This window comes from Entelurus aequoreus, linkage group LG21 (genome assembly GCF_033978785.1).
Source record: "Entelurus aequoreus isolate RoL-2023_Sb linkage group LG21, RoL_Eaeq_v1.1, whole genome shotgun sequence".
Lineage (NCBI taxonomy): Eukaryota > Metazoa > Chordata > Actinopteri > Syngnathiformes > Syngnathidae > Entelurus > Entelurus aequoreus.
This window is the reverse complement of record NC_084751.1, coordinates 10,801,598-10,828,285: the sequence shown is the minus strand read 5'-3', so window position 1 is coordinate 10,828,285 and position 26,688 is coordinate 10,801,598. Positions and strand designations below refer to the sequence as shown.

At 34.4% G+C, this 26,688-nt stretch overlaps 1 protein-coding gene across 1 annotated transcript in view; it reads right to left on the bottom strand.

Annotated features, from left to right (window-relative positions):
• LOC133638377 (multidrug resistance-associated protein 1-like) overlaps window positions 1-26,688 on the bottom strand; it is a 68,197-nt gene that overhangs the window by 24,955 nt on the left and 16,554 nt on the right. Inside the window, exons 4-15 of the mRNA XM_062030916.1 lie at window positions 25,448-25,585; window positions 23,519-23,638; window positions 23,360-23,421; window positions 21,044-21,166; window positions 20,773-20,976; window positions 15,006-15,183; window positions 13,158-13,319; window positions 12,999-13,091; window positions 12,727-12,930; window positions 1,102-1,248; window positions 878-965; window positions 598-794 (exon numbers count right to left, since the gene is read on the bottom strand). Coding sequence (XP_061886900.1) covers window positions 598-794; window positions 878-965; window positions 1,102-1,248; window positions 12,727-12,930; window positions 12,999-13,091; window positions 13,158-13,319; window positions 15,006-15,183; window positions 20,773-20,976; window positions 21,044-21,166; window positions 23,360-23,421; window positions 23,519-23,638; window positions 25,448-25,585 — 1,716 coding nt within the window. The remainder of the gene's footprint in view (window positions 1-597; window positions 795-877; window positions 966-1,101; window positions 1,249-12,726; window positions 12,931-12,998; window positions 13,092-13,157; window positions 13,320-15,005; window positions 15,184-20,772; window positions 20,977-21,043; window positions 21,167-23,359; window positions 23,422-23,518; window positions 23,639-25,447; window positions 25,586-26,688) is intronic.

The following is a 26,688-nucleotide window of genomic DNA, read 5'->3' as shown; positions in this document are numbered from 1 at the left end:
TAGGCAGCGCGGTAACAACACACAACAACAGCAGTCACGTTTAGTCTACCGTAAAGCAGTTCGTCTGCCGTAAACAGCAATGTTGTGACACTCTTAAACAGGACAATACTGCCACCTACAGGATAGCCTGCAGAACACTGAAATTCAAGTATGTCTTTTATTTATATGTATAATAAAATAAAAAATACAAATAAAATATATATATAGCTAGAATTCACTGAAAGTCAAGTATTTCATACATATATATATATATATATATATATATATATATTATATTTATATGTGAAATACTTGATTTGGTGAATTCTAGCTGTAAATATACTCTCCTCTTAACCACGCCCTTGGCCACGCCCCCCGCCCCAAACACACACCCCCGACCACGCCGCCCCCCGCCCCCCCACCTCCCGATATTGGAGGTCTCAAGGTTGGCAAGTATGCCAAGAAATCATAAATTCTCCCAGGGTATGTAAACTTATGAGCACGACTGTATACGACCCATATCAGTATGGGATTAGGACACCCTTACTTTTTTCCTTCACGTCCAAGGAATAAGACATTTTGGCGGCCTGAATGGTGAAAAATGACCTGTGGACTCACCCTGACTAGGACAGAGCCCCGCCTCTTCTCCATCTCTCCCAAGATGGCCGACAAGAGCGAGGATTTCCCCGAACCCACATGGCCGACCACGGCCACCAGAGTGCCGCTCTTCACCTTCAGGTTGACTCTCTGCAAGCACAGCGGCCCGTCGTTGGACCAGGCAAAGTGTCCTTCTTCGATAAGCACGCCATCGCCGTCTGGGGAAGAGAAGGTCCTCACGTCTGTTTCGGCCTTCGCATGGAGGGACGGACTTTTTGGAACTGTGTGGGCTACTTCCTACTTTGGGTTAGGGGAAGCTTCTCCACGTTGTCCCACTTCAGTTCATCCTGGCACAGGAAGTTCCCCAAACGTCTGAGTGAAACAACAGCCTGAATCCCCCCCAAACAAAGTCAGGAATCTTTTAGAGTCACTCAGCATCCATCATGGTTTCATGTCGCCACAGACCAACATCACATGTTGTCAGACAGCTGTCTTAAACGTTTCGGGCGGCGCCGGGAGACTTGCCTGCATGGTGGTGCTCATGGCGAAAGGAAGCTGGCTCAAAGGCGTTTTCAGGATGTTGATGAGAGCGACAGACACAAATATTTTCTGCGCGTCGAGAACGTGGCGCTCATCGCTCAGCACGTAAACTGCAAACATGGAGAAGGCGATCTGAAAAGAACAGACGGATGATCAACTCATAAAGTTCAGTTCAGTTTATTAGGAACGTGCGTACGATACAATGTCATGCATCACATATTTACAGTTGTTTCATTACAGCACGGCCAAAAAGGAGTAGGAAGAAGCGGAGCTTATTTAATCCTACACCTTTTTATATCATAGCAATTGTATCCCATTTCCTTGTTCTCTGTAACAGAACAGTGAATAAATATATATATATATATATATATATATACACAAATATTTTAAAAATAAATAAATATATATATATATATATATTTTTTTTTTTTTAATTTTTTTTTTTTTTTTTATTATTTAACTTTTTTTTTTTTTAAAGTAGATTATGCTTGTTCAAGGAACTTAAAAAAAATTGTTTTAAGTAGATTATGCTTGTTCAAGGAACTTCAAAAAAAATTGTTTTAAGTAGATTATGCTGGTTCGAGGTACTTTAAAAAAAAAGTAGATTATGCTTGTTCAAGGTACTTTTTTTTTCTTTTTTTAAATAGATTATGCTTGTTCAAGGTACTTTAAAAAAAAAAGTAGATTATGCTTGTTCAAAGTACTTTTTAAAAAAAAGTAGATTATGCTTGTTAAAGATACTTTTTTAAAAAGTAGATTATGCTTGTTCAAGGTACCTTTTATAATTTTTTTTAGGTAGATTATGCTTGTTCAAGGTACTTTAAAAAAAAAGTAGATTATGCTTGTTCAAGGTACTTTAAAAAAAAAAGTAGATTATGCTTGTTCAAGGTACTTTAAAAAAAAAAGTAGATTATGCTTGTTCAAGGTACTTTTTTTTAAAAGTAGATTGTGCTTGTTCAAAGTACTTTTTTTTTTAAAGTAGATTATGCTTGTTCAAAGTACTTTTTAAAAAAGTAGATTATGCTTGTTCAAGGTACCTTTTTTAATTTTTTTTTTGGTAGATTATGCTTGTTCAAGGTACTTTAAAAAAAAAAGTATATTATGCTTGTTCAAGGTACTTTTAAAAAAAGTAGATTATACTTGTTCAACGTACTTGAAAAAAATAGATTATGCTTGTTCAAGGTACCTTATGTTTTATTTTTTTAAATAGATTATACTTATTCAACGTACTCTTTAAAAAAAAAGTAGATTATGCTTGTTCAAGGAACTTAAAAAAAAAATTGTTTTAAGTAGATTATGCTGGTTCGAGGTACTTTAAAAAAAAAGTAGATTATGCTTGTTCAAGGTACTTTTTTTTTCTTTTTTTAAATAGATTATGCTTGTTCAAGGTACTTTAAAAAAAAAAGTAGATTATGCTTGTTCAAAGTACTTTTTAAAAAAAAGTAGATTATGCTTGTTAAAGATACTTTTTTAAAAAGTAGATTATGCTTGTTCAAGGTACCTTTTATAATTTTTTTAGGTAGATTATGCTTGTTCAAGGTACTTTAAAAAAAAGTAGATTATGCTTGTTCAAGGTACTTAAAAAAAAAAGTAGATTATGCTTGTTCAAGGTACTTTTTTTTAAAAGTAGATTGTGCTTGTTCAAAGTACTTTTTTTTAAAAGTAGATTATGCTTGTTTAAGGTACTTTTTAAAAAAGTAGATTATGCTTGTTCAAAGTACTTTTTAAAAAAGTAGATTATGCTTGTTTAAGGTACCTTTTTTAATTTTTTTTTGGTAGATTATGCTTGTTCAAGGTACTTTAAAAAAAAAAGTATATTATGCTTGTTCAAGGTACTTTTAAAAAAAGTAGATTATACTTGTTCAACGTACTTGAAAAAAATAGATTATGCTTGTTCAAGGTACCTTATGTTTTATTTTTTTAAATAGATTATACTTATTCAACGTACTCTTTAAAAAAAAAGTAGATTATGCTTGTTCAAGGTACTTTTTCTTAAAGTAGATTGTGCTTGTTCAAAGTACTTTTTATTTTTTTTAAGTAGATTATGCTTGTTCAAGGTACTTTTAAAAATAGTATATTATGCTTGTTCAAGGTACTTAAAAAAAAAAGTACATTATGCTTGTTCAAGGTACTTTTTTAAAGTATATTATGCTTGTTCAAGGTACTTTTTAAAAAAACAGATTATGCTTGTTCAAGGTACTTTTTTATTTATTTTTTAAGTAGATTACGCTTGTTAAAGGTACTTTTTTTTAAAGTAGATTTGGCTTGTTCAAGGTACTTTAAAAAAAAAAGTAGATTATGCTTGTTCAAGGTACTTTTTTTTTAAAGTAGATTATGCTTGTTAAAGGTACTTAAAAAAAAGAAGTAGATTATGCTTGTTCAAGGTACTTTAAAAAAAAAAGTAGATTATGTCTGTTCAAGGTACTTTAAAAAAAAAAGTAGATTATGCTTGTTCAAGGTACTTTTTTTTAAAGTAGATTATGCTTGTTCAAGGTACTTTAAAAAAAAAGGAGATAATGCTTGTTCAAGGTACTTTTTTAAAGTAGATTATGCCTGTTCAAGGTATTTTTTATTTTTATTTTTTCAAAGTAGATTATGCTTGTTCAAGGTACTTTTTTAAAGTAAATTATGCCTGTTAAAGGTATTTAAAAAAAAAAAAGTAGATTATGCTTGTTCGAGGTACTTTTTAAAATTGTTTTAAATAGATTTTACTTATTCAAGGTACTCTTTAAAAAAAAAAGTAGATTATGCTTGTTCAATGTACTTTTTCTTAAAGTAGATTGTGCTTGTTCAAAGTACTTTTTATTTTTTTTAAGTATATTATGCTTGTTCAAGGTACTTTTTTTTAAAAGTAGATTTTGCTTGTTCAAGGTACTTTAAAAAGTCGATTATGCTTGTTCAAGGTACTTTTTTTTAAAGTAGATTATGCTTGTTCAAGGTACTTTAAAAAAAAGTCGATTATGCTTGTTCAAGGTGCTTTTTTTAAAGTAGATTGTGCTTGTTCAAGGTACTTTTTTTTAAAGTAGATTATGCTTGTTCAAGGTACTTTAAAAAAAAAGTCGATTATGCTTGTTCAAGGTACTTTTTTTAAAGTAGATTATGCTTGTTCAAGGTACTTTAAAAAAAAGAGTCAATTATGCTTGTTCAAGGTACTTTTTTTTAAAGTAGATTTTGCTTGTTCAAGGTACTTTAAAAAGTCGATTATGCTTGTTCAAGGTACTTTTTTTTAAAGTAGATTATGCTTGTTCAAGGTACTTTAAAAAAAAGTCGATTATGCTTGTTCAAGGTGCTTTTTTTAAAGTAGATTGTGCTTGTTCAAGGTACTTTTTTTTAAAGTAGATTATGCTTGTTCAAGGTACTTTAAAAAAAAAAGTCGATTATGCTTGTTCAAGGTGCTTTTTTTTAAAGTAGATTGTGCTTGTTCAAGGTACTTTTTTTTAAAGTAGATTATGCTTGTTCAAGGTACTTTAAAAAAAAAGTCGATTATGCTTGTTCAAGGTACTTTTTTTAAAGTAGATTATGCTTGTTCAAGGTACTTTAAAAAAAAAGTCAATTATGCTTGTTCAAGGTACTTTTTTTTAAAGTAGATTATGCTTGTTCAAGGTACTTTAAAAAAAGTCGATTATGCTTGTTCAAGGTGCTTTTTTTAAAGTAGATTGTGCTTGTTCAAGGTACTTTTTTTAAAAGTAGATTATGCTTGTTCAAGGTACTTTAAAAAAAAAGTCGATTATGCTTGTTCAAGGTACTTTTTTTTAAAGTAGATTATGCTTGTTCAAGGTACTTTAAAAAAAAAGTCGATTATGCTTGTTCAAGGTACTTTAAAAAAAAAGTAGATTGTGCTTGTTCAAGGTACTTTTTTTTAAAGTAGATTATGCTTGTTCAAGGTACTTTAAAAAAAAAGTCGATTATGCTTGTTCAAGGTACTTTTTTTTAAAAGTAGTTTATGCTTGTTCAAGGTACTTTAAAAAAAAGTCGATTATGCTTGTTCAAGGTGCTTTTTTTAAAGTAGATTGTGCTTGTTCAAGGTACTTTTTTTTAAAGTAGATTATGCTTGTTCAAGGTACTTTAAAAAAAAAGTCGATTATGCTTGTTCAAGGTACTTTAAAAAAAAGTCGATTATGCTTGTTCAAGGTGCTTTTTTTAAAGTAGATTGTGCTTGTTCAAGGTACTTTTTTTTAAAAGTAGATTATGCTTTTTCAAGGTACTTTAAAAAAAAAGTCGATTATGCTTGTTCAAGGTACTTTTTTTTAAAGTAGATTGTGCTTGTTCAAGGTACTTTAAAAAAAAAGTCGATTATGCTTGTTCAAGGTGCTTTTTTTAAAGTAGATTGTGCTTGTTCAAGGTGCTTTTTTTTAAAGTAGATTATGCTTGTTCAAGGTACTTTAAAAAAAAAGAGTAGATTATGCTTGTTCAAGGTACTTTTAAAAAAAAAAGTAGATTATGCTTGTTCAAGGTACTTTAAAGAAAAAAAGTAGACTATGTCTGTTCAAGGTACTTTAAAAAAAAAAGTAGATTATGCTTGTTCAAGGTACTTTTTTTTAAAGTAGATTATGCTTGTTCAAGGTGCTTTTTTTTAAAGTAGATTGTGCTTGTTCAAGGTACTTTTTTTAAAAGTAGATTATGCTTGTTCAAGGTACTTTAAAAAAAAAGTCGATTATGCTTGTTCAAGGTACTTTTTTTTAAAGTAGATTATGCTTGTTCAAGGTACTTTAAAAAAAAAGTCGATTATGCTTGTTCAAGGTACTTTAAAAAAAAAAGTAGATTGTGCTTGTTCAAGGTACTTTTTTTTAAAGTAGATTATGCTTGTTCAAGGTACTTTAAAAAAAAAGTCGATTATGCTTGTTCAAGGTACTTTTTTTTTAAAGTAGTTTATGCTTGTTCAAGGTACTTTAAAAAAAAGTCGATTATGCTTGTTCAAGGTGCTTTTTTTAAAGTAGATTGTGCTTGTTCAAGGTACTTTTTTTAAAAAGTAGATTATGCTTTTTCAAGGTACTTTAAAAAAAAAGTCGATTATGCTTGTTCAAGGTACTTTTTTTTAAAGTAGATTGTGCTTGTTCAAGGTACTTTAAAAAAAAAGTCGATTATGCTTGTTCAAGGTGCTTTTTTTAAAGTAGATTGTGCTTGTTCAAGGTGCTTTTTTTTAAAGTAGATTATGCTTGTTCAAGGTACTTTAAAAAAAAGAGTAGATTATGCTTGTTCAAGGTACTTTTAAAAAAAAAAGTAGATTATGCTTGTTCAAGGTACTTTAAAGAAAAAAAGTAGATTATGTCTGTTCAAGGTACTTTAAAAAAAAAAGTAGATTATGCTTGTTCAAGGTACTTTTTTTTAAAGTAGATTATGCTTGTTCAAGGTACTTTTTTTTTTTTAAAAGTAGAAAATGCTTGTTCAAGGTATTTTTTTTTTTTAAAGTAGATTATGCTTGTTCAAGGTACTTTTAAAAAAAAGTAAATTATGCTTGTTCAAGGTACTTTTTTTAAGTATCTTCTGCTTGTTCAATGTACTTTTTTTTCTTCTTTTTAAAAAAAAATAGATTATGCTTGTTCAACGTACTTTTTTTAAGTACCGGTATCTTCTGCTTGTTCAATGTACTTTTTTTTTCTTTTTTTAAATAGATTTTACTTATTCAAGGTACTCTTTAAAAAAAAAGTAGATTATGCTTGTTCAATGTACTTTTTCTTAAAGTAGATTGTGCTTGTTCAAAGTACTTTTTATTTTTTTTAAGTATATTATGCTTGTTCAAGGTACTTTTTTTTAAAAGTAGATTTTGCTTGTTCAAGGTACTTTAAAAAGTCGATTATGCTTGTTCAAGGTACTTTTTTTTAAAGTAGATTATGCTTGTTCAAGGTACTTTAAAAAAAAGTCGATTATGCTTGTTCAAGGTGCTTTTTTTAAAGTAGATTGTGCTTGTTCAAGGTACTTTTTTTAAAAGTAGATTATGCTTGTTCAAGGTACTTTAAAAAAAAGTCGATTATGCTTGTTCAAGGTGCTTTTTTTAAAGTAGATTGTGCTTGTTCAAGGTACTTTTTTTTAAAGTAGATTATGCTTGTTCAAGGTACTTAAAAAAAAAAGTTGATTATGCTTGTTCAAGGTACTTTTTTTAAAGTAGATTATGCTTGTTCAAGGTACTTTAAAAAAAAAGTCAATTATGCTTGTTCAAGGTACTTTTTTTAAAGTAGATTATGCTTGTTCAAGGTACTTTAAAAAAAAGTCGATTATGCTTGTTCAAGGTGCTTTTTTTAAAGTAGATTGTGCTTGTTCAAGGTACTTTTTTTAAAAGTAGATTATGCTTGTTCAAGGTACTTTAAAAAAAAGTCGATTATGCTTGTTCAAGGTACTTTTTTTTAAAGTAGCTTATGCTTGTTCAAGGTACTTTAAAAAAAAAAGTCGATTATGCTTGTTCAAGGTACTTTAAAAAAAAAGTCAATTATGCTTGTTCAAGGTACTTTTTTTTAAAGTAGATTATGCTTGTTCAAGGTACTTTAAAAAAAAAGTCGATTATGCTTGTTCAAGGTGCTTTTTTTAAAGTAGATTGTGCTTGTTCAAGGTACTTTTTTTTAAAGTAGATTATGCTTGTTCAAGGTACTTTAAAAAAAAAGTCGATTATGCTTGTTCAAGGTGCTTTTTTTAAAGTAGATTGTGCTTGTTCAAGGTACTTTTTTTTAAAGTAGATTATGCTTGTTCAAGGTACTTAAAAAAAAAAGTTGATTATGCTTGTTCAAGGTACTTTTTTTAAAGTAGATTATGCTTGTTCAAGGTACTTTAAAAAAAAAGTCAATTATGCTTGTTCAAGGTACTTTTTTTAAAGTAGATTATGCTTGTTCAAGGTACTTTAAAAAAAGTCGATTATGCTTGTTCAAGGTGCTTTTTTTAAAGTAGATTGTGCTTGTTCAAGGTACTTTTTTTAAAAGTAGATTATGCTTGTTCAAGGTACTTTAAAAAAAAAGTCGATTATGCTTGTTCAAGGTACTTTTTTTTAAAGTAGATTATGCTTGTTCAAGGTACTTTAAAAAAAAAAGTCGATTATGCTTGTTCAAGGTACTTTAAAAAAAAAGTCAATTATGCTTGTTCAAGGTACTTTTTTTTAAAGTAGATTATGCTTGTTCAAGGTACTTTAAAAAAAAAGTCGATTATGCTTGTTCAAGGTGCTTTTTTTAAAGTAGATTGTGCTTGTTCAAGGTACTTTTTTTTTAAAGTAGATTATGCTTGTTCAAGGTACTTTAAAAAAAAAGTCGATTATGCTTGTTCAAGGTACTTTTTTTTTAAAGTAGTTTATGCTTGTTCAAGGTACTTTAAAAAAAAGTCGATTATGCTTGTTCAAGGTGCTTTTTTTAAAGTAGATTGTGCTTGTTGAAGGTACTTTTTTTTAAAAGTAGATTATGCTTTTTCAAGGTACTTTAAAAAAAAAGTCGATTATGCTTGTTCAAGGTACTTTTTTTTAAAGTAGATTATGCTTGTTCAAGGTACTTTAAAAAAAAAGTCGATTATGCTTGTTCAAGGTACTTTTTTTTTAAAGTAGTTTATGCTTGTTCAAGGTACTTTAAAAAAAAGTCGATTATGCTTGTTCAAGGTGCTTTTTTTAAAGTAGATTGTGCTTGTTCAAGGTACTTTTTTTTAAAAGTAGATTATGCTTTTTCAAGGTACTTTAAAAAAAAAGTCGATTATGCTTGTTCAAGGTACTTTTTTTTAAAGTAGATTGTGCTTGTTCAAGGTACTTTAAAAAAAAAGTCGATTATGCTTGTTCAAGGTGCTTTTTTTAAAGTAGATTGTGCTTGTTCAAGGTGCTTTTTTTTAAAGTAGATTATGCTTGTTCAAGGTACTTTAAAAAAAAAGAGTAGATTATGCTTGTTCAAGGTACTTTTAAAAAAAAAAGTAGATTATGCTTGTTCAAGGTACTTTAAAGAAAAAAAGTAGATTATGTCTGTTCAAGGTACTTTAAAAAAAAAAGTAGATTATGCTTGTTCAAGGTACTTTTTTTTAAAGTAGATTATGCTTGTTCAAGGTACTTTTTTTTTTTAAAAAGTAGAAAATGCTTGTTCAAGGTATTTTTTTTTTTTAAAGTAGATTATGCTTGTTCAAGGTACTTTTAAAAAAAGTAAATTATGCTTGTTCAAGGTACTTTTTTTAAGTATCTTCTGCTTGTTCAATGTACTTTTTTTTCTTCTTTTTAAAAAAAATAGATTATGCTTGTTCAACGTACTTTTTTTAAGTACCGGTATCTTCTGCTTGTTCAATGTACTTTTTTTTTCTTTTTTTAAATAGATTTTACTTATTCAAGGTACTCTTTAAAAAAAAAGTAGATTATGCTTGTTCAATGTACTTTTTCTTAAAGTAGATTGTGCTTGTTCAAAGTACTTTTTATTTTTTTTAAGTATATTATGCTTGTTCAAGGTACTTTTTTTTAAAAGTAGATTTTGCTTGTTCAAGGTACTTTAAAAAGTCGATTATGCTTGTTCAAGGTACTTTTTTTTAAAGTAGATTATGCTTGTTCAAGGTACTTTAAAAAAAAGTCGATTATGCTTGTTCAAGGTGCTTTTTTTAAAGTAGATTGTGCTTGTTCAAGGTACTTTTTTTTAAAGTAGATTATGCTTGTTCAAGGTACTTTAAAAAAAAAGTCGATTATGCTTGTTCAAGGTGCTTTTTTTAAAGTAGATTGTGCTTGTTCAAGGTACTTTTTTTTAAAGTAGATTATGCTTGTTCAAGGTACTTAAAAAAAAAAGTTGATTATGCTTGTTCAAGGTACTTTTTTTAAAGTAGATTATGCTTGTTCAAGGTACTTTAAAAAAAAAGTCAATTATGCTTGTTCAAGGTACTTTTTTTAAAGTAGATTATGCTTGTTCAAGGTACTTTAAAAAAAGTCGATTATGCTTGTTCAAGGTGCTTTTTTTAAAGTAGATTGTGCTTGTTCAAGGTACTTTTTTTAAAAGTAGATTATGCTTGTTCAAGGTACTTTAAAAAAAAAGTCGATTATGCTTGTTCAAGGTACTTTTTTTTAAAGTAGATTATGCTTGTTCAAGGTACTTTAAAAAAAAAAGTCGATTATGCTTGTTCAAGGTACTTTAAAAAAAAAGTCAATTATGCTTGTTCAAGGTACTTTTTTTTAAAGTAGATTATGCTTGTTCAAGGTACTTTAAAAAAAAAGTCGATTATGCTTGTTCAAGGTGCTTTTTTTAAAGTAGATTGTGCTTGTTCAAGGTACTTTTTTTTAAAGTAGATTATGCTTGTTCAAGGTACTTTAAAAAAAAAGTCGATTATGCTTGTTCAAGGTGCTTTTTTTAAAGTAGATTGTGCTTGTTCAAGGTACTTTTTTTTAAAGTAGATTATGCTTGTTCAAGGTACTTAAAAAAAAAAGTTGATTATGCTTGTTCAAGGTACTTTTTTTAAAGTAGATTATGCTTGTTCAAGGTACTTTAAAAAAAAAGTCAATTATGCTTGTTCAAGGTACTTTTTTTAAAGTAGATTATGCTTGTTCAAGGTACTTTAAAAAAAGTCGATTATGCTTGTTCAAGGTGCTTTTTTTAAAGTAGATTGTGCTTGTTCAAGGTACTTTTTTTAAAAGTAGATTATGCTTGTTCAAGGTACTTTAAAAAAAAAGTCGATTATGCTTGTTCAAGGTACTTTTTTTTAAAGTAGATTATGCTTGTTCAAGGTACTTTAAAAAAAAAAGTCGATTATGCTTGTTCAAGGTACTTTAAAAAAAAAGTCAATTATGCTTGTTCAAGGTACTTTTTTTTAAAGTAGATTATGCTTGTTCAAGGTACTTTAAAAAAAGAGTCGATTATGCTTGTTCAAGGTGCTTTTTTTAAAGTAGATTGTGCTTGTTCAAGGTACTTTTTTTTTAAAGTAGATTATGCTTGTTCAAGGTACTTTAAAAAAAAAGTCGATTATGCTTGTTCAAGGTACTTTAAAAAAAAGTCGATTATGCTTGTTCAAGGTGCTTTTTTTAAAGTAGATTGTGCTTGTTCAAGGTACTTTTTTTTAAAAGTAGATTATGCTTTTTCAAGGTACTTTAAAAAAAAAGTCGATTATGCTTGTTCAAGGTACTTTTTTTTAAAGTAGATTGTGCTTGTTCAAGGTACTTTAAAAAAAAAGTCCATTATGCTTGTTCAAGGTGCTTTTTTTAAAGTAGATTGTGCTTGTTCAAGGTGCTTTTTTTTAAAGTAGATTATGCTTGTTCAAGGTACTTTAAAAAAAAAGAGTAGATTATGCTTGTTCAAGGTACTTAAAAAAAAAAGAGTAGATTATGCTTGTTCAAGGTACTTTTTAAAAAAAAAAGTAGATTATGCTTGTTCAAGGTACTTTAAAGAAAAAAAGTAGATTATGTCTGTTCAAGGTACTTTAAAAAAAAAAGTAGATTATGCTTGTTCAAGGTACTTTTTTTTAAAGTAGATTATGCTTGTTCAAGGTACTTTTTTTTTTTAAAAAGTAGAAAATGCTTGTTCAAGGTATTTTTTTTTTTTTAAGTAGATTATGCTTGTTCAAGGTACTTTAAAAAAAAGTAAATTATGCTTGTTCAAGGTACTTTTTTAAGTATCTTCTGCTTGTTCAATGTACTTTTTTTTCTTCTTTTTAAAAAAAAATAGATTATGCTTGTTCAACGTACTTTTTTTAAGTACCGGTATCTTCTGCTTGTTCAATGTACTTTTTTTTCCTTTTTTTAAATAGATTATGCTTGTTCAAGGTACTTATTAAAAAAAGTAGATTATGCTTGTTCATGGTGCTTTAAAAAAAAAGTAGATTATGCTTGTTTAAGGTACTTTTATTAATGTATTTATTTTTAAGTAGATTATGTTTGTTCAAGGTACTTTAAAAAAAGAAGTAATTTTGATAGCGCCGCCACACTGGTATTGTGCACGGTGCTGTCATTGTGAAGGGGAGAAGTGTGCTGCTGCTCTGAGCTTCAAGCTGACGACTTGAGGCTATTTTTAAAAAAAGAGAGAGAGTCTCTCAAGTTGCGACCGCTGTTTGTAAATTGACCTTACATGGATGATGCCGTTCACAACAACACAAGCAGATGAGACGTGTTGTGGGTGTATGGATTGTTCTTGCTAGCTTGAGCTCCGTAGTTTAGTCGCTGTTTCAAGTGGCCGCCGCAACATTGTTTAGTTGTTTAGTTTAGGACGGGGCGGTTGAGTTTTTTCGGGGACGAATGAGCGATCACGGACCCATTATTTATACAAAAAACACAATGGCAACATTTCACTCACAAGTATGTCAATTCCCATGACATGCTGCGTTTGAGAGTGGGTTCACTTTTATTGGCCAATTTTGTGATGGCCTTACTTTTTTTGTTGTGTTTAGTGATTATTGATCAGGCGTATTAGCGTTGTGCCAAATAAAAAGTAGCAACCATGGTGAGCTCCCAAGCTTCTAATAAACGTGGTCTTTTCCTGACTCATCTGTTTCACCGTTACAAGCTCAAGAATTTGCATGCACATTGCACGGCCCATTTGTCGTTTTTCGCGATTTTAATAGTTTTATTGTCATGAGAAGCCAACATTGAAATCCAGATTAAAGTTTGATTAATTGTTCAGCCTCTACCGTGGCTCAAAAGGTTTTTGAAACAATACCTCTTTGTCACAAAGTGAACATGGAGCAATGACAGAGTCTCACCAGGAAGGAGGACGAGTTGAAGGACGCCAGAGAGACCGAGTAGAGGACCTGAGACTTCTTCAGTGTGTGCAGTTCGCCGTCCCTCAGGGCGCCGACGCGACGCAAGAAGGCGTCCTCCCAGGCGTAGAATTTGAGGATCTTCACTCCGCTCAGAATCTCATTCATCAGCTTGATGCGACCGTCCATGAAGTCCATCTGCACCTCCTACGGACACCGCATGGATGTTGTTGCGCGGCGTTACCATGGCGACGTCGTTGTCCTGTGAACCCCACCTGCAGCTTGCTCCTCAACTTGGCAATGAGTCCGTTCAGAGGGAAGATCAGGACGATGGCGCTGACGCCGGCCAGTGCAGACGGCCCGAGTAGCTGTTGTAGCGAGAGGTCAGGCATCCCGTGTAGCTCAAAGACCACAATGCAGGAAGTTGGTCTTACCTCGAACAGGAAGTAGAAGGACAGCGCAATCTCAATGGGCGCCACCCACACGCTGTTGACGTAAACTACCAAGTCCATCATCTTCTGAGTGTCCACTGAAATCAGGTTGATGATTTCTCCCACCGTGCACTGACGGCGAGCGGCGCTGCTCATCAGCAGACACTGCAACACAATCACAAACACAAGGGCGGTATAGCTCGGTCGGTGGAGTGGCCGTGCCAGTGACTTGAGGGTTCCAGGTTCGATCCCCGCTTCCGCCATCCTCGTCACGGCCGTCGTGTCCTTGGGCAAGACACTTTACCCGCCTGCTCCCAGTGCCACCCACACTGGTTTAAATGCAACTTAGATATTGGGTTTCACTATGTAAAGCGCTTTGAGTCACTAGAGAAAACGCGCTATATAAATATAATTCACTTCACTTCACAATCGTGAGTTGGTAGACGTGAAACTACCGCATGGTTGTGCGCTGGCCGTCAAAACACAGCCACACCTCCTCGTTATTATTTATTAGTAGGGACGCCGATAAATGGGATATCGGAAATTATCGGTATCGGTTTCAAAAAGTAAAATTTATGACTTTTTAAAACGCCAATGTACGGAGTGGTACACGGACGTAGGGAGAATTACAGAGCGCCAATAACCCTTAAAGGCACTGCCTTTGCATGCCGGCCCAATCACATAATATCTACGGCTTTTCACACACACAAGTGAATGCAAGGCATACTTGGTCAACAGCCATACAGGTCACACTGAGGGTGTCCGTATAAACAACTTTAACATTGCTACAAAAATGCGCCACACTGTGAACCCACACCAAAAAAGAATGACAAACACATTTCGGGAGAACATCCGCACCGTAACACAACATAAACACAACAGAACAAATACCCAGAACCCCTCGCAGCACTAACTCTTCCGGGACGCTACAATATACACCCCCCGCTATCGCCTACCACCTAAACACCGCCCCCCTCAACCTCCTCATGCTCTCTCAGGGAGAGCATGTCCCAAATTCCAAGCTGCTTCTTTTGAGGCATGTTAAAAAAAATAATGCACTTTGTGACTTAAATAATAAATATGGCAGTGTCATGTTGGCATTTTTTTTCATAACTTGAGTTGATCTATTTTGGAAAACATTGTTACATTGTTTAATGCATCCAGCGGGGCATCGCAACAAAATTAGGCATAATAATGTGTTAATTCCACGACTGTATATATCGGTATCGGTAATTAAAAGTTGGAAAATATCGGACATCTGCAAAAAAGCCATTATCGGACATCTCTACTTATTAGGAGTTTTCCTACTCTGTCATTCACAACCCCTCGTCCAAACATGACTTTTTCCACCTATGGAAAACTTGGATGGTACGGCATGGTCTCAATAAGACCAAAGTGCACTTAAAGGGGTTCCGGAAGGTCCCAATTGCATTTGAAGGGGTCCAGGAAGGTCTGAAGTGTGCACAAATTGCAAAAATGTACGATATTTTGGACCTTTACGAGTAAGACCTTTTTGGCAGAACCTGGAATCTTCAAGGGTTGTATGGTCCAAGTTGGTGGAGCCCAAGGAACTGTAGAAATGAGATTGCCCTTTTGGGTTAAAGACGGGGGTCAGCGAACCCTAGTGGCTCCCTGAAGCTTTTTCAAAAACGGAAAAAGATGGAAAATTGTGGAGGAGGGGCGTGGCCTGCCGCGGAACGGGGTGTGCCAGGACCGGCCTCGAAGACAGCGACAGGTGAGTGGATGGCCCAGGTGGGCCTTGTTATCTAATCAACTGTCGCCTTTATTAGCAGCAGCCGGGAGGAGAAAATTAGATTTAAAAAAAATTTTTTTTTAAACATCTATGCTTACCTTCCTGTAGACAAGACCCATGATGGCGGTTTTTAGCCTCATTCCGACGGTGAAGCAGCGATACATGTACTGATGGTGCAGGAGGGACTGCAGGCAAGACAGGATGAAGAGCAGACAGGCAAACAGAAAACCCTTCCACATGGCAGCGTCTTCATCCCGCATGAAGCCCAGCAGGAGGCTGGTGGCCGCACAAAAACAGATCAACCACGACCGAGCTTAGTGTGTTTTGCTCATTGCATTTTCTTTTCATGAATGACAATTGAAAAACAACAAAAAAAACTACTGATTTGTGTGGAATTTTATTTTGAAATACAAAAAAATTACATCGAAAAAAGTGTTCTTTTTACAGCAGTAACTAGATCCAATATTTTCATTTTGTATTTCATATAATAAAAATGAAAATCACCAGTCAGCAGAAATGAAAAAACAACAACCCCAAAACAACTAAATTTAAAGACCAGACTGCGATTTGCCCTGTAGGGAAAAAGTGGGTCCGTGTACCTTCCGTTCATTCTATTTCCAATTCTGAAACGAAAAATCCAAAAATAAAATTAGGGCCGTTTTTTTATTTTTATTATACATGGCAGATTTTAAAACAAACAAAAAGGGGTAGATTTCATTTCATTAAAATATTGCCATAAAATTGGATTCTGTGCTGTTTTCCTTTTATGGGTTTTTATTAGGGCTGCAACAACTAATCGATTAAAACGATTAAAATCGATTATAAAAATAGTTGCCGATTAATTTAGTCATCGATTCGTTGGATCTATGCTATGCGCATGCGCAGAAGCTTTTTAAATTAAAATTTTTTATTTTTATTTTTATTTTTAAATAAACCTTTATTTATAAACTGCAACATGTACAAACAGCTGAGAAACAATAATCAAAATAAGTATGGTGCCAGTATGCTGTTTTTTTTCAATAAAATACTGGAAAGGATAGAAAAGTAGTTTGTCTCTTTTACCCGATTATTAATCTAAGTAATAATCGACAGATTAATCGATTATCAAATTAATCGTTAGTTGCAGCCCTAGTTTTTATTTTTCCAGATAAGCACAAAAATCTAAAAAAAATTTGCAAAAATGCGTGGTTATCTGTGTGATGACAAATTGAACCGGAAGCAGTATTTTAGCCTTTCCTTTACGTTTAGCATGTTTTAGCACAACGCTAACATCTTTGTTCAACAGGAGTCCTAAAAAACAAGTTTCGGACCATTTTTTCTATTTTCATTTCTGAAACAAAAGTTGGACAACTATTTAATGACACTTTTTTTTATATATAGGACTCAATAGGACTCCCGCTGAACAAAGATGTTACCGTTGTGCTAAAAACATGCTAAACGCAAAAGGAAAGGCTAAAATACTGCTTCCGGTTCAATTTGTCATCACACAGATAAATACGCATTTTTGCACATTTTTTTGCGTTTATCTGGAAAAACTAAAATCCATAAAAGTGAACAACAGCACAAACTCCAATTTTATGGCAATATTTGAATGAAAATCAACCTTTTTTTGTTTCTTTTAAAATCTGCCATATATAATTACAATCGAAAAACGGCCCTAATTTTGTTTTTTTGATTTGCGTTCCAGAATTGGAAATAGAATGAACGGAAGGGAAGGTACACGGGTCCGTTCATTCTATTTCCAATTCTGGAACACAAATCAAAAAACAAATTGCGGGCCAATTTTTTCTATTTTCATTTCTGAAACAAAAGTTGGACAACTATTTGAGACTTTTTGTAAACGATAATAGGACTCCTGCTGAACAAAGATGGTCCGTGTACCTTCCGTTCATTCTATTTCCAATTCTGAAACGCAAATCAAAAAACTAAATTAGGGCCGTTTTTCGATTTTTATTATATATGGCAGATTTTAAAACAAACAAAAAAGGGCTGATTTCCATTAAAATATTGCCATAAAATTGGATTTTGTGCTGTTTTCTTTTTATGGGTTTTTATTTTTCCAGATAAACACAAAAATGTAAAAAAAAATTGCAAAAATGCGTGGTTATCTGTGTGATGACAAATTGAACCGGAAGCAGTATTTTAGCCTTTCCTTTACGTTTAGCATGTTTTAGCACAACGCTAACATCTTTGTTCAGCAGGAGTCCTAAAAAACAAGTTTCGGACCATTTTTTCTATTTTCATTTCTGAAACAAAAGTTGGACAACTATTTAATGACACTTTTTTTTATATATAGGACTCAATAGGACTCCCGCTGAACAAAGATGTTACCGTTGTGCTAAAAACATGCTAAACGCAAAAGGAAAGGCTAAAATACTGCTTCCGGTTCAATTTGTCATCACACAGATAAACACGCATTTTTGCATATTTTTTTGCGTTTATCTGGAAAAATTCTAATCCATATAACCAAAACAGCACAAAATCCAATTTTATGGCAATATTTTAATGAAAATCAACCCTTTTTTGTTTGTTTTAAAATCTGCCATGTATAATTATAATCGAAAAACGGCCCTAATTTTGTTTTTTGATTTGCGTTCCAGAATTGGAAATAGAATGAACGGAAGGGAAGGTACACGGGTCCGTTCATTCTATTTCCAATTCTGGAATGCAAATCAAAAAACAAATTGCGGGCCAATTTTTTCTATTTTCATTTCTGAAACAAAAGTTGGACAACTATTTGAGACTTTTTGTAAACGATAATAGGACTCCTGCTGAACAAAGATGGTCCGTGTACCTTCCGTTCATTCTATTTCCAATTCTGAAACGCAAATCAAAAAACTAAATTAGGGCCGTTTTTCGATTTTTATTATATATGGCAGATTTTAAAACAAACAAAAAAGGGCTGATTTCCATAAAAATATTGCCATAAAATTGGATTTTGTGCTGTTTTCCTTTTATGGGTTTTTATTTTTCCAGATAAACACAAAAATCTAATATATGTTCATCCAAAATGCAAAAATGCGTGGTTGTCAGTACAAATTGAACCGGAAGCAGTATTTTAGATTTTCCTTTGCATTTAGCACGTTTTTAGCATACAGGTAATATCGGTCGGTGTATCTTCCGTTCATTCTATTTCAAATTTTTAAATGCAAATCAAAAAACTAATTTCGGGCCATTTTTAAATTTTTTATTTCTGAAACAAAAGTTGGACAACTACTTAATGACACTTTTTTAAAACGACAATAGGACGCCTGCTGAACAAAGCATGGACTTCTCTAAAGAAAGACTTGAAAAGTTGCAAGAATACCTTTGAATTTAAAAAGAGTTACAAAAAGAGATAACTGGAATTATATCAAACTGATTTTTGATTTTGATTGGACGTGTCATTGTGAAAATATTTAAACCAAAATTAAAAAGTATGTTGGAGTTCGGGTGTTGGTGGAGGGAACAGTTATAAAGTCATCTAAAATAATTGGTGTTAAAAAGGGGGCAGATAAATATAAGAATAGTATTCTTTCATCTGCTCCTTTCTGATCATGGAAATGTATAAGAAACAAAAAAACAATGAAAGTGTCAACTATACGTTTCTTGTATATATGCATTTTCATGAAAGGAATAAACAGAAATGAATGAATGAAAAAAAAGGTGTTAGCGTTATGCTACAACATGCTAAACGCGACGGAAAAGCTAAAATACTGCTTCCGGTTCAATGCATTTTTGCATTTTGGATGAACATAAATTGGATTTTTGTGTTTATCTGCAAAAATAAAAATCCATAAAAGTAAAACAGCACAACATTTAATTTTATGGCAATATTTTCATGGAAATCAACCCTTTTTTGTGTGTTTTAAAATCTGCCATATATAATAAAAAATCGAAATACGGCCTTAAGTTAGTTTTTTGATTTGCGCGTCAGAATTGGAAATAGAATGAACGGAAGGTACACAGACTGACTTTTTCCCTACAGGCCAATTCACAGTCTGGTCTTTAAATTTTTATTTATTTCTTTCTTTTTTTCCATTTCTGCTGACTGGTGATTTTTCAATTTTGTTATATTAAATATAACATAAAAATATTGGATCTAGTTACTGCTGTTTGGCCCGTGTACCTTCCGTTCATTCCATTTACAATTCTGAATCGCAAATCAAAAAACTAAAATTAGGGCCGTTTTTCGTTTTTTTAATAAATATGGCAGATTTACAGGTACAGGTACCCTGTATAGAGAATATGACATAAAAAACTAATTCCAATCTTTGTTGATTTTCAACACTAAAAAAGAAAAAAGTCCGCCTGGTCCAGCCCCTGCATCTGGTCTGGCCAGGAATAGAACCTGGCTTCTCCTGAATGAGAGTCGAGAGTGCTGGGCACTGAGCCCAAAGACGCAGGCTCTTAAGGCAGGGGTGTCCACGCTCCTTTTATACTGGTCCTTAGCATTTTCTCACGCCATATAACACCAACAACTATTTGCTTTGTCATCTATAAAACTCAAGCTTAGATAACCATGTTTTTTTTCCAAATAGCTTAGCCTATACGGGGGGGTCTGCAACCTACCGATCTCAGGGCGGACACTCTAAACCAGGGGTCACCAACCTTTTTGAAACCAAGAGCTACTTCTTGGGTACTGATTAATGCGAAGGGCTACCAGTTTGATACACACTTAAATAAATTGCCAAAAATAGCCAATTTGCTCATTTTACCTTTAACTCTATGTTATTATTAATAATTAATTATATTTACACTTAATTGAACGGTTTAAAAGAGGAGAAAACACGAAAAAAATGACAATTAAATTTTGAAACATAGTTTATCTTCAATTTCAACTCTTTAAAATTCAAAATTCAACAGAAAAAAAGAAGAGAAAAACTAGCTAATTCGAATCTTTTTGAAAAAATAAAAAAAATAATTTATGGAACATCATTAGTAATTTTTCCTGATTAAGATTAATTTTAGAATTTTGATGACATGTTTTAAATAGGTTAAAATCCAACCTACACTTTGTTAGAATATATAACAAATTGGACCAAGCTATATTTCTAACAAACACAAATCATTATTTCTTCTAGATTTTCCAGAACAAAATTTTTTAAAAGAAATTCAAAAGACTTTGAAATAAGATTTAAATTTGATTCTACAGATTTTCTATATTTGCCAGAATATTTTTTTTGAATTTTAATCATAATAAGTTTGAAGAAATATTTCACAAATATTCTTCGTCGAAAAAACAGAAGCTAAAATGAAGAATTAAATTCAAATTTATTTATTATTCTTTACAATAAAAAAAATTTTTTTTTACTTGAACATTGATTTAAATTGTCAGGAAAGAAGAGGAAGGAACTTAAAAGGTAAAAAGGTATATGTGTTTAAAAATCCTAAAATAATTTTTAAGGTTGTATTTTTTCTCTAAAATTGTCTTTCTGAATGTTACAAAAAGCAAAGTAAAAAAATAAATGAATTTATTTAAACAAGTGAAGACCAAGTCTTTAAAATATTTTCTTGGATTTTCAAATTCTATTTGAGTTTTGTCTCTCTTAGAATTAAAAATGTCGAGCAAAGCGAGACCAGCTTGCTAGTAAATAAATACAATTTAAAAAATAGAGGCAGCTCACTGGTAAGTGCTGCTATTTGAGCTATTTTTAGAACAGGCCAGCGGGCTACTCATCTGGTCCTTACGGGCTACCTGGTGCCCGCGGACACCGCGTTGGTGACCCCTGCTCTAAACACTAGGCCACTGAGTAGGTTAGACGATGAGATTTACTACTGGGTGGCCTCCGTTACACTACACCATTTAGAATTGTAACACTTTTTTATCCTGGAATGAATGTTTGATGTTGGTAAGTAAAGCAAAAGTTTCTATTGGACACCAACCTGAGCACTTGTGGTACTGCGAACATGACGGTGTCATGCAGGAGCAGGAACAAGGTCCCACACAGGAAGTACGGCCCAAAGGTCCTCCCAAGAGTGCACAGCAGAAAGTGAAGGTAACTCAGTCGTTTTTGGGGCTTTCTGATCAACTGGCTTTTTTCATCAGAGTCGAACCGAAACGACCCGGAAGAGATGGACTCCTTTCTGCTGAATTTCAAAGAAGCGTAAGAACTTTTGCGCAAGTTTTTCCTGGGGGAACACAGCATCTTCTTACCGCTCACACTCCCGCGCCCAGGCCGCTTCCATCTCACACATGATCCTCTTTGACGAGTCCTCGTCCCGCAGGGTCCACAGGTCTGATGCCTGCAGAGGGCAGCGGTAGCCCTGAACCACCAAACTGACGGACAGAAACATTTGACTCCTTTCATATTTGTGTCGTCTCACAAACCGAACGGCAAAAAACTGTGTCGTCATCAGGGCTAAGTGAGGATAGTGTAAAGTTTTTATTTTGTGCCATTTCATTCACAACATCATCAGAGCTCAACTTTAAGCATCCAGACACAGCAGCAGCACTTTGGACCAAGGATGAGGTGATAGATGCAAGATAGACATTTTATAAATATATATTTATCTATGAAATGCCCATTTGATTGTAGACTCTTACTGACACCTTGTGGCGATAGGAAATTACTACGCTTGATTTGTTTAGACACTTCCGGGTTGACGATTTCAGGAAGATGAGTTAATCCCGTCTTTTAAAATGTAAAAACCTAATTAAGGTTTTAACAAGTGTTCTAAAAAGTTGGTTTTAACCAAATCCATGCAATATTTAGTTTGTTGTACATGTAATCAAGTGTGTGTGTGCAGGCCTGGCCCTAACCAATCTGGCGCCCTAGGCAAGATTTTAGGTGGCGCCCCCCCACATCGGCAGTGAAGTGTATATACTCACAAGAAACCGAATAGCTTTGTCTTTGACCTTTTTTTTACTTAAAGAAAGCAAATTAACATATTATATGAGAATGTTATGTTATGATTATTTTTAACCGAATCACAGCAGTGCTCAAATTAAAAAACAGCATTCCCTCTCATGTGATATTGCTTAATTAACATTAATGATGTGCACTTTAACAACTAGGCTTACAACTATACCTAATATATAAAGGGGTGGAAAAGTGACTATTACCTGCAGGGCAAACATTAGCTAACCAGAAGGCAATAACAATGTAAACAAAAAAACACCTGCTTAAAAGATCTAATACAAATGTCCCTGAGGAATGTAACGTGGGAGTACTGTAATTACCTAACGTTACATTATTATTTTCCATAACAATTTAGCCCCCTCCACAATATTAACCCAACGTTAAAACCCGTTAAAACTCATTTGTATAATCTAGCCTTTAAATAGACCCCCCTTTTTTTTAGACCAGTTGATCTGCCGTTTCTTTTCTTCTCTCCTCTTCTCCCCTGTCCCTTGCGAGGGGGAGTTGCATAGGTCCGGTGGCCATGGATGAAGTGCTGGCTGTCCAGAGTCGGGACCCCGGGTGGACCACTAGCCTGTGCATCGGTTGGGGACATCTCTGCGCTGCTGACCCGTCTCCGCTCGGGATGGTTTCCTGTTGGCCCCGCTGTGGACTGGACTCCCGCTGATGTGTTGGATCCACTGTGGACTGGACTTTCACAATGTTATGTCAGACCCACTCGACATCCATTGCTTTCGGTCTCCCCTAGAGGGGGGGGGGGGGGGGGGGGGGGGGGGGTTACCCACATATGCGGTCCTCTCCAAGGTTTCTCATAGTCATTCACCGACGTCCCACTGGGGTGAATTTTTCCTTGCCCGTATGTGGGCTCTGTACCGAGGATGTCGTTGTGGCTTGTACAGCCCTTTGAGACACTTGTGATTTAGGGCTATATAAATAAACATTGATTGATTGATTGATTAAAACAGAACTAGCTATTTATTGATTAGCAATTGCCGAATTATGTAACATTAGCTTATTGCTAAAAAGCCAGGTTACTATCACATTCTGTAACAGACAAATAATTTCATGTAGGCTAAGGTTACCTACCTGCTACCTCTGTCTTTTTCTCGTTTCTCCTCTTCTTTTCTCTTTTTTCTTCCCTGGGCACCTGACAGTTTTGGCCGTTTTGACATCTTGTGTAGATTTTTTGACGTGGTGACGTCCAAAAAGAGTCATGATACGGGAAGGGAGGGGGCGCACCGTGCCAAATATTTCTATTAAATAGGCTTTACTTTGCATTTTAATTAACGTGGGATTATTTTTTGTATTTAGAAATAATAGTACCAATTTTTTCTCCAACATTTGTGGCACTGGTGTGGCGCCCCCTGATGGACGGCGCCCTTAGCATTTGCCTATATGGCCTATGCCACGGGCCGGCCCTGTGTGTGTGTTTGGGGCAGAATGGGGGGGCCCTTTACGAGTTCTTTGTATAAGGGCCCCGAATCTGGTGCTGCCTCCTTGGTTGTCAGTGCTTGGAATGCGATAATTATCAGGAGATTCGTCAAAGCAAGATAGACAGCTTTGGTAATCCGCTAGGAAATTTAAGGAGAACTCTGCATGTGTTTTTGTACCTGCTGAACCAAAAGAATAAAAACTTGGAAAGAAAGGAGGCATCTTCTTCTGGACATTCACTCTGAAAATAGAAGAGGCAAGATGACGTTCAGTAAAATTGGGCTAATGAGCGCCGACACTCCAAGACGAGCGACATTAGGACCATCTCTTTTTCCTACCTCGACATGCTGACTGCGCAGCGGTCGGCGGTCTGAGAAGCTGCTTAGAAGCACTTGAAGGACTTGTAGGAAAAAACAGATAAAGAAGGCCACAAAGCGAACAGCATCTGATAAAAAGCCCTGAAACGGAAACATTGGCAAACAGAGGGAAAAGGTAATTGTGTTGTGTTTCGCCTCTATGGGGTTATTAACCTGTACTGGGAAACAAAGACTTGGCAGCAGCTTGTGAACTGCCGAGAAGTGTTTAAGAACGCGGCGTGAAATTAAAAAATGTCCTTCAGTGTGCTGTGACATTTGGCAAGTGAAGGAAGAGGAACACACCGAGATAAAAGCTGAACACGGAAAAATGTTATCAGAAGACCGAGGAAATACAAAACCCCAAAACCAGTGAAGTTGGCACGTTGTGTAAATGGTAAATAAAAACAGAATACAATGATTTGCAAATCCTTTTCAACTTATATTCAATTGAATTCACTGCAAAGATAAGATACTTAATGTTCCAACTAAGAAATGTATTTTTTTGCAAATAATCATTAACTTGCAATTTAATGGCAGCAACACATTGCAAAAAAGATGTCACAGGGGCATTTTTACCTCTGTGTTGCATGGCCTTTCCTTTTAACAACACTCAGTATACGTTTGAGAACTAAAGAGACATTTTTGAAGCTTTTCAGGTGGAATTATTTCCCATTCTTGCTTGATGTACAGCTTAAGTTGTTCAACAGTCCGGGGCAGGCCAGTCTAGTACCCGCACTCTTTTACTATGAAGCCACGCTGAAATAAGCAGGGGCGTCCATGATAACGTTGCTTGGATGGCAACATATGTTGCTCCAAAACCTGTATGTACCTTTCAGCATTAATGGTGCCTTCACAGATGTGTAAGTTACCCATGTCTTTGGCACTAATACACCCCCATACCATCACACATGCTGGCTTTTACACTTTGCGCCTATAACAGTCTGGATGGTTCTTTTCCTCTTTGGTCCGGAAGACACGACGTCTACAGTTTCAAAAACAATTTGAAATGTGGACTCGTCAGACCACAGAACACTTTTCCACTTTGCATCAGTCCATCTTAGATGAGCTCGGACCCAGCGAAGCCAGCGGCGTTTCTGGGTGTTGTTGATAAATGGCTTTCGCTTTGCTTAGTCGAGTTTTAACTTCAATCAATCAATCAATCAATGTTTATTTATATAGCCCTAAATCACAAGTGTCAACTTACACTTACAGATGTAGCAACAATCTGCAGTTACTGACAGTGGGTTTCTGAAGTGTTCCTGAGGCCATGTGGTGATATCCTTTACACACTGATGTTGCTTTTTGATGCAGTACCGCCTGAGGGATCGAAGGTCCGTAATATTATCGCTTACGTGTAGGGATTTCTCCAGATTCTCTGAACTTTTTGATGATATTACGGACCGTAGATGGTGAAATCCCTAAATTCCTTGCAATAGCTGGTTGAGAAATGTTGTTCTTAAACTGTTGGACAATTTGCTCACGCATTTGTTGACAAAGTGGTGACCCTCGCCCCATCCTTGTTTGTGAATGATTTCATGGAAGCTGCTTTTATACCCAATCATGGCACCCACCTGTTCTCAATTAGCCTGTTCACCTGTGGGATGTTCCAAATAAGTGTTTGATGAGCATTCCTCAACTTTCTCAGTCTTTTTTGCCACTTGTGCCAGCTTTTTTGAAACATGTTGCAGGCATCAAATTACAAATGAGCTAGTATTTGTAAAAAATAACTAAGTTTACCGGTGTGAACGTTAAATATCTTGTCTTTGCAGTCTATTCAATTGAATATAAGTTGAAAAGGATTTGCAAATCATTGTATTCTGTTTTTATTTACCATTTACACAACGTGCCACCTTCACTGGATTTGGGGTTTGTACATGTGATCCAACAAAACCTCAAAACGTAATCTAATACCTGATCAATAATCTGTTCCACCGCAGCCTTCAGAGGAACAACGGAGCAAAGAACCAGAAGAGTCCAGAAGAGGAAGAGGAGGACAGATGAACGACTGCCTTTAATCCTCTCAACGTGGATTATTACGACGGACAGAACCTGGGGAAGAACATCGTCAAATCATCCGGAGCCCCACTTCTTCAAACTATTAGGGGTGTCCCGATCCGATATTGGTATTGAATATCAGTTCAATATCAGCAGTACAACAAATCGGCTTGCATGTAAAATCCCTGATACCAGCAGTCTTGCAGCTACCAGTTAACATCTAAATGTCCTCCAATAAGCACACAAGATTAGTATTTTCTTGTATTTTAGTCAAGTCTTTGACAAAAGGTCAACAGTGTGGGTCATAGGCTACTAGAAGCTAGCAGCTACACAGCAGCTAAGCCCACAAGATTAGTCTTTTCTTGTATTTTAGTCAAGTCTTTGACAAAAGGTCAACAGTGTATGTCATAGGCTACTAGAAGCTAGCAGCTACACAGCAGCTAAGCCCACAAGATTAGTCTTTTCTTGTATTTTAGTCAAGTCTTTGACAAAAGGTCAACAGTGTGGGTCATAGGCTACTAGAAGCTAGCAGCTACACAGCAGCTAAGCCCACAAGATTAGTCTTTTCTTGTATTTTAGTCAAGTCTTTGACAAAAGGTCAACAGTGTATGTCATAGGCTACTAGAAGCTAGCAGCTACACAGCAGCTAAGCCCACAAGATTAGTCTTTTCTTGTATTTTAGTCAAGTCTTTGACAAAAGGTCAACAGTGTGGGTCATAGGCTACTAGAAGCTAGCAGCTACACAGCAGCTAAGCCCACAAGATTAGTCTTTTCTTGTATTTTAGTCAAGTCTTTGACAAAAGGTCAACAGTGTATGTCATAGGCTACTAGAAGATAGCAGCTACACCAGCTAAGCCAACAAGATGAGTCTTTTCTTGTATTTTAGTCAAGTCTTTGACAAAAGGTCAACAGTGTAGGTCATAGGCTACTAGAAGCTAGCAGCTACACAGCAGCTAAGCACACAAGATTAGTCTTTTCTTGTATTTTAGTCAAGTCTTTGACAAAAGTTCAACAGTGTAGGTCATAGGCTACTATGAGCTAGCAGCTACACAGCAGCTAAGCACATAAGATTAGTCTTTTCTTGTATTTTAGTCAAGTCTTTGACAAAAGTTCAACAGTGTAGGTCATAGGCTACTATGAGCTAGCAGCTACACAGC